The sequence below is a fragment of the Mercenaria mercenaria genome, chromosome 4, assembly GCF_021730395.1.
Source record: "Mercenaria mercenaria strain notata chromosome 4, MADL_Memer_1, whole genome shotgun sequence".
Classification (NCBI taxonomy): Eukaryota; Metazoa; Mollusca; class Bivalvia; order Venerida; family Veneridae; genus Mercenaria; species Mercenaria mercenaria.
The window spans coordinates 86,923,079-86,930,449 of NC_069364.1; the positions used below are offsets into that span (position 1 = coordinate 86,923,079).

The 7,371-nt window shown below is 36.3% G+C and overlaps 1 protein-coding gene across 1 annotated transcript; it reads right to left on the reverse strand.

Annotated features, from left to right (window-relative positions):
• Nucleotides 1–791: 791 nt before the first annotated feature.
• Nucleotides 792–4,130, reverse strand: LOC123532238 (uncharacterized). The gene is made up of 2 exons (XM_053541875.1): nucleotides 4,067–4,130; nucleotides 792–2,335 (listed from the first exon to the last, which is right to left on the reverse strand). The coding sequence occupies exons 1-2, from the start codon at nucleotides 4,125–4,127 to the stop codon at nucleotides 2,085–2,087; spliced, it is 312 nt and encodes a 103-aa protein (XP_053397850.1). The 5' UTR covers nucleotides 4,128–4,130; the 3' UTR covers nucleotides 792–2,084.
• Between the last annotated feature and the right edge of the window lie 3,241 nt (nucleotides 4,131–7,371).

Sequence of the window (7,371 nt, forward strand, 5' to 3'; positions counted from 1 at the left end):
GCAATATCTCAATGGACTTTGAAAATATTTGGGATGGAACACAAACTTTAACATTTAGTCAAAAAGGGCCATAATTCTGTGAAAATGCTTGATAGAGATACCTCCTCCTGTGTACAGGTTGGGGTCATAATGGTGAACAAGTGTGCAAAGTTACAAAGCCATATGTCAATGGACTTTGAAAATATTTGAGGTGGTACGCAAACTTTAACATAAATTCTAAGTCGAAAAAGGGTCATAATTCAGTCAAAATGCTTGACAGAGTTACCTCCTCCTGTATACAGGTTGGTGTCATGATGGTGAACAAGTGTGCAAAGTTACAAAGCCATATGTCAATGGACTTTGAAAATATCTGAGGTGGTACGCAAACTTTAACATAAATTCTAAGTCGAAAAAGGGGCATAATTCTGTCAAAGTGCTTGACAGGGTTACCTTCTCCTGTGTACAGGTTGAGGTCATGATGATAAACAAGTGTACAAAGTTTATAAGCCATATGTCAATGTACTTTGAAAATATTTGGGGTGGTACGCAAACTTTAACATTTATGTGACGCTCACGCTAACGCTAACGCCGGGGCGAGTAGGATAGCTCCCCTATTCTTCCAATAGTCAAGCTAAAAATGACTAAATGTAATGCATGGTAAAATGGAATGGTAAAATACATGCATACTTTATAAAGTTACTGAGAAGATGCACAGGGGACAAATTGAACCCAAAAATATATTTATAGAATTTGTTCATATTTAAGTAAAATTGTTTCAACTACACAATATTCACTAGTGAACAATAACATATGTAGGCAAACTTGACAGGTTAAGAAGCAATAAAGTTGATATTTCCACTTTTTAACTTGAAAATTGGCAACTACAGCAAAAAATGCAAAGAATGAATTTAAAATTGTTCAGGGTTTCTTTTATAATGCTAAATTATAAAGTAATGCCTAAATTTTGTGTACACATTGCTTAGAATATAGAACTGCCACCATATATTACAGCAATGCTAAGGTACATGTAATTGATGAATGTGAATAAAGGGTGCACAGGGGACATCACTTTTGGTTTAACAGTCCTTTATATGTGAAGTTGAAAGCTGCTTTTGTATCCACTGTAACTTCCTTGTAACTGCCTTTCAACAAAAATAAAGTAAAAACTCATTTTATTTAAAGAATAAAAGAAATCTGATGCTAAACTACTGAAAAGGTGCACAGGGACATTTTTTGGTGTATACACATTCATCAAGACTCTAAGGAAGTTGATTCATTAAACAAACAAATCATATTGTGTCTTCAAAGCTTAAAGGATTAAGATCTTTGAAAAACATTAGGACTTTAGAAAGGTAATGGGGTTGTTAAACTGTAGAGTTCAACATTTAAATTTAGTATTTTTTTCATTAATTTTGTGAAGGTGGTTCAATCACAAGATGTGAAATACTGGTACGAATAAGATCATGCTGTTTATGAAAAAAGTATTTTGCTTTAAATGTGGAGCGTTTAAGATTTATGAAAAATCAAAGCTGTAATAATAAAGCTTGGTTTAAAAACAATAAAACACTGTTGAAAACTAGCCTTCACGTAAAATGTCACTCTTTTTTGGGTGCACAGGGGACAAAATTATCTATATAATTCAATATAACTTTAAAACTGCTTCAGCCATTTAGCTAAAATTGCACACATTTATTGACTACATTGATCTGGATATAATAAGCCCCAAAACATTTTCTAAAACAGATCCGAATTAAAATAAGGTGAGAGAAGAAAAACCTTCATTATTCTGAAAACCAACCATTTCTATCATGTTCAAATCCCTCCTTTGGGAAACTGTATGAAATAAAATAAAAAGTACAGGCCTTTGCTTAACCAAACTGAAACCCTCAAAAATCAGACCTTTGTCTTGACATAGTACATGTGAAGATACGTATCAAGGCAATAAAATGCAGATATTCAACTTTTCACCCTTATTTCTTCACAAATTACTTGTTTATGTCTTATGTCTAGGCGTTTAAATTTATTTACTTAAAGCTAACTTGTGCAAGTCTCTGCTTCTGTTGTCAATGAACACTTAAAATCCATGAGTGAAACCATATGCTACATTACTTCTTCCAGAATTTTGATCTAATGTTTTTCACTTGAAATTTTATGTTAAGCCAAGTTCTTCCTTTAAGAACTGCGTATTTACTCTGTGATACTTCTACTGCTGCCTTTCCAGGCAGTTGTACAGATTTCCCTTCAAGATAATCTCCAAATGACTCGAAAAGGGCTTCCTTTTCTTTAACTGTCCAAGGGATATGAATTTGTTTCAGTTTCTTTTTGGGCTGAAGCTGGATCTTTTTTGATGATGATTCTGAAACGAAATCTAGATTTAAGTGATGGTATCTACCATGCAGTAAAATTTTAATCAAGGATGAAGTTCAAATTTCATTCTCAACCTTTTATTTGGAAAAGTGATTCCTACATAGCCCTTTTTTCACTAAATCTAATTGTGTCTGATTCAGAATTGACAATGAGAAATAATCTATGTGGTTTCTACAAATATGACAAACATCCCTATCTTACAAAATTTACAACTTTGGTGGTGTTACACAGAACTTAATTCAACCTCATCCAGAGCTGTTACTATGAAGTGATAATTATGACATGCCCACAATGTACAGCTTTGCAGAAATAATCTTAGCCAGAAATATTTTGTCTTTCGTGGTTCATAGTTAATTAACCTAGAGGATGCTTTTGTAGAACAGCCAATTTCTCCCCCAATGCATAGTAGTTAAAGGCAAAAAGTCAATAGGGGACAAGAGCACAAGTCAGTGACACTGATGGTTGGCTGCAATAGGGATCATCAACCTGGCATGTCCAATCATCCCAGAGAGTTTGTCTATTTGTTCTCAAGTTATGGACTGGAAAAGGTTTCCCGTGTTCTGGCCCCTGAGACCTTGACCTTTGGTAGTTACCCATAAATCAAAAAGGGATCATCTCCTCTACATTTCCAACAATTCTATGTTGTTTCAACATTTTGGGTCAAGTGGTTCTAAGTTACTGACATGTCTGGGCCCCAAGTGACAAAAAAAATGATAACATTCAATAGAGTGACCCCCAAAAGCAATATATAGCATATCCAATCATCCAATAAAGTTTCAATATTCTGGGTCAAGTGGATCTCAGTTATTGATCGGAAATGGTTTTCCATGTTCAGGCTTCTGTGACCTTGATCTTTGATGGAGTGACCCCAGAAACAATAGGGGCCATCTACTCTGCAAGTCTTATTACCGGATGAAGTTTGGAGGTCCTTGATCAAATGGTTCTCAAGTTATTGACTTGACATCATGTTCATGTTAATCCAACAATTTTCATTAAAATTAAATAGGTTTTTTTGAATCTTTTCAAGGGTAACCAATATTCAAGCTGTCTATTCAATACTTTGTTCATTTTTCAATAACTATTCAAGGCCTGTATGAACTCTGAATCTAAATGTCACGGCTACATTATAATTGCAAAGTTCTACTTATAACACCATAACTTAAACTTGATCTGGATCCCTGGATTGTGTGTAATATCTTCATTTCCTAGCACAGAATTAACATTTGGGAGACGTCATCTTAATTAACAATGGGACACACACATCTTTACAACTCCTTAGTAACTGGAGTTGAGTGACACATGTCCATGTGGTGAACATTTCAGAGCATGTTTCTCATCTTTATACTTCTCTTCATTGCTATCTGTATTCCAATTATAAAATAAAACCTAATGAAGAATACAGTGTTATAATTGGGGGAAGACCTTTACCAATGATAGAAAGCAGGTCTTGTGTAAGTGAAGCAGGTAGCATAACAAGAGGGCCATGAGGTCACTCACATTGCTTGTTACAACAGTTTATGCAAGAAAAATGTCTGTGCAATTATTTTGAAATGTCATCAACATCTACCAAATGATTTTACAGAAGATGTTGTTTAAAGATGAGTGGACGGACGCCAGATGATGAGCAAATCACAATAGCTCATCCCAAGCACTTCCAGCCCAGGTGAACAAACATTCCTATAACATGAACTAAAAATTTCCATAACAAAGTATCAATTACCAGTATCACTCTCAAATGTATCTTCTTCAATGCCTGTCAGGTCCAATGATCTCTTTCTCATCAATGTTCCTGCAAAATGACAGCCAAGAATGTCATAACAGCCAAACATAAACCTCACCTGCCACTTGACCCAGACTTTAAAATGACAATTATTCTGACAAAGAATTCATCCACATTCATCAGTATTCAAAATTTTTTATTTTGTTCCTTTATACTTCAGAACATGGTTTTTAAACTAGAGCTGTCAAAGGAGTCACAAACTATACCTCCATAATACAGCTTTGTCATAGAACTAAGCCAATGTCAAAAAAACAAAGAGAAATATCAAACAGGGAATGCCACGCACCAAAAGCGCAGCCTCCTCAAAACGAACCCCCCAGCACGCAAACGCGTGCACCAAACACACAAACTCTCAAAGCTTACACATCAGGACAAAACGAACAACACACACAAACACACACTCAAAGCCAACACATAAGGACAAGATGAACAATAAGCATACACACACGCGCGCACACAAAGTCAACACACAAGGACAAAACGAACAAACAAAGGAACACAGTGGGGCACCGCCTTGGAACGGTCAGTGGCAAAAACAAAAAACTTACTTGACATTTGACCTACTGACCTCAAAATCAATAGCTTACTATCCAGAAACGGTTCAACTGTTCCGGAACACTGACCTGGACTGCGTTTTTGGTGCGTGGCATTCCCTGTTTGATATTTTTCTTTGTTTTGATCTTACTTCATAATCAATAGGGGTCATCTGCTGGTCATGACCAAATCCCTATCAAGTATTGTGATCCTAGGCCCAAGCATCCTCAAGTTATTATCAAAAAACGGTTCAACGGTTCTGGGTCACTGTGATCTTGACCTTTCTTCTACTAATCTCAAAATCAAAGGGATCACCTAGTCATGAAAAACCTCCGTATCAATTTTCATGATCCTTGGCCAAAGCATTCTCAAGTTGACATCCTGAAACGGTTTAACTGTTCAGCATCACTAAGACCTTGACCTCTGACCTCAAAATCAATATGGGTCATCTGCTAGTCATGAACAACCTTCCTATCAAGTTTCATGATCCTAGGCCAAAGCCTTCTCCAGTTGCTTTCTGGAAAGATTTTAACTGTGTTTAACTAGTGTGGATCACTGTGACCTTGATCTTTCAACCTACTGACCTCAAAATCAACACGAGTCATCTGCTGGTCATGACCAATCTCTCTATTGACTTATATGATCCTAGGCCCAAGTATTCTCATGTTATCGTTTGGAAACTGCCAACTGTTCCGGATCATTGTGACCTTGACCTTTGACCTAACCTCAAAGTTAAACTTAACCTGTACTTTATGATATTACACTGGTCTCAAGTTATCATCTGGAAACCATTCAACTGTTACGGGTCATTGTGACCCTGATCTTTGACCTACTGTCTGACCTTAAACTCGAACTTGACTTGTATTTTCTAATGTTTCACTTGTGTACCAAAAATCATTTAAATCTGTAAAGCCTTTCAGGAGTTACTGTCTGGAAACCATGAAAACCATAGACCAGCTCACTCCTATATACACACCCCCTTCCCCTCCACCGACTTTCCTTTGGGGGGAAATAATTACTGACAAATATACACCAACATGTCGAACAGTGACAGTGGTTAGAAAACATTTGGGGTGGTACGCAAACTTAGACATAGTTTTCTAAATGGAAAAAGGGCCGTAATTTTGACAAAATGCTTGCTGGAGTCGCTTACTCCCGTTTATATATTGGGGTCATGTTGGTAAACAATATGCAAAATATAAAAGTAATATGTTAATATACATGCCAAATATAAAGGAGATTGCTCCATGCATGTCAAAGTTATGATCCGGACAAGCAAAATCCGGATGGACGCACGCACATACACCAAACAGCCATTTAGAAAACTATGTCCAGCTTCTGCAAGCGGGCTCGACAAAAATGTTGCTATACTAGCAGTATGAAAGCAACAACGATCATCTCAAATTTTAGGTCTCTTACATCTCTTTCACACATTTTACATTATTTGGTGCAAATAGTGCATGAAGTTTTACATTGCATGAAATTTTACATGGCAGCAAAAAAAATCAGTTTAAATGTCTAGATAAAGACTTGTCTCTTTACTGTATATTTTACAGCAATGGAATGATTAAACTTTTGTTTCACACACCATACAATTGAGCATCATGGATCGAATGTCAACGTCAAAATCGGACGGAGCAAAAAGCGGTCAATGCGTTTTATGTCCAAATAACACCACTTGACACATGCTTATTTTTTGAAAGGGGAAATGATTAATGGTAATAATAGGTGACCCTACTGATTGGCACCAACATTTTAAGAGCTTTTTCATTCACTTTATACGCCTGATCTAGTCTCAGTGGACTATGCCTTATTCCCTTGTCTGAAACCTTAATTTTGTGATTGAGACTTAATCCCTGCCTGAACATGACTTTCATTACAGAATTGTTGGTAATTGACTCAGTTTCTATTGCTAAAATGTTCAGCATGTGAATGGAAAGGCAAAGCAGATTTGAGATTTTCGAAAAGAAAAAGATTAAAAAAACTGTTCTTATGAAAACAGTCCACGTTACCAGGAGGTTACATCAGTAATAAGTTTGAAGTGCTCTATGCCCGTGTTGGTAGTTGTAAATAATGTGCAGTTACTCATATGAATGTTGGTCATTTTCATAAAAATTTTGCACTTTGACTCAAAAAATATTTACTTCCATCAAACTGTCAGAGTTCAAACTTTTGTAAATACAAAGTTACAAAACCTATGACCTTTGGCCAGGAATTTTATCACTGACCCTAGTATGTGTACTCCAGGAGCTGAAACAATATACAAGAGGGCCATGATGGCCCTATATCGCTCACCTTAGCTAAGTTGCTTGCTTTAACAAAATTCATTGCTTCAGAAACAAAAAAAACTAGGTGAGTAGGTCATGGTAAACTACTGAATTATTCTGACCAATTCTCAGGAGTTTCAAACTTAAACTGTGGTCTCTAGAGTGTTAACAAGTTGTTTTTTCTTTGATTTGACCTGATGGCCTAGTTTTTAACCTCACATGACCGAGATTCGAATCTGACCTGAAGATCATCAAGAAATCATTCCGACAAAGTTTCATGAAGATATGGCCATAAATGTGGCCTCTAGCATGTTAACAAGCTTTTCTTTATATCTGACTGCTGACCTAGTTTTTGACCACATGTGACCCAAATTCGAACTTGACCTAGAGGTCATCAAGACAAACATTCTGACCAATTCTCACGAGTTTCAAACTTAAACTGTG

Coding starts and splice junctions, on each gene's coding strand:
- LOC123532238 (XM_053541875.1), bottom strand. CDS start 4,127: ATGAGAAAGAGATCATTGGACCTGACAGGCATTGAAGAAGATACATTT. Junction 2,336..4,066: donor TACATTTGAGAGTGATACTG/GTAATTGATACT, acceptor ATTTCGTTTCAG/AATCATCATCAAAAAAGATC.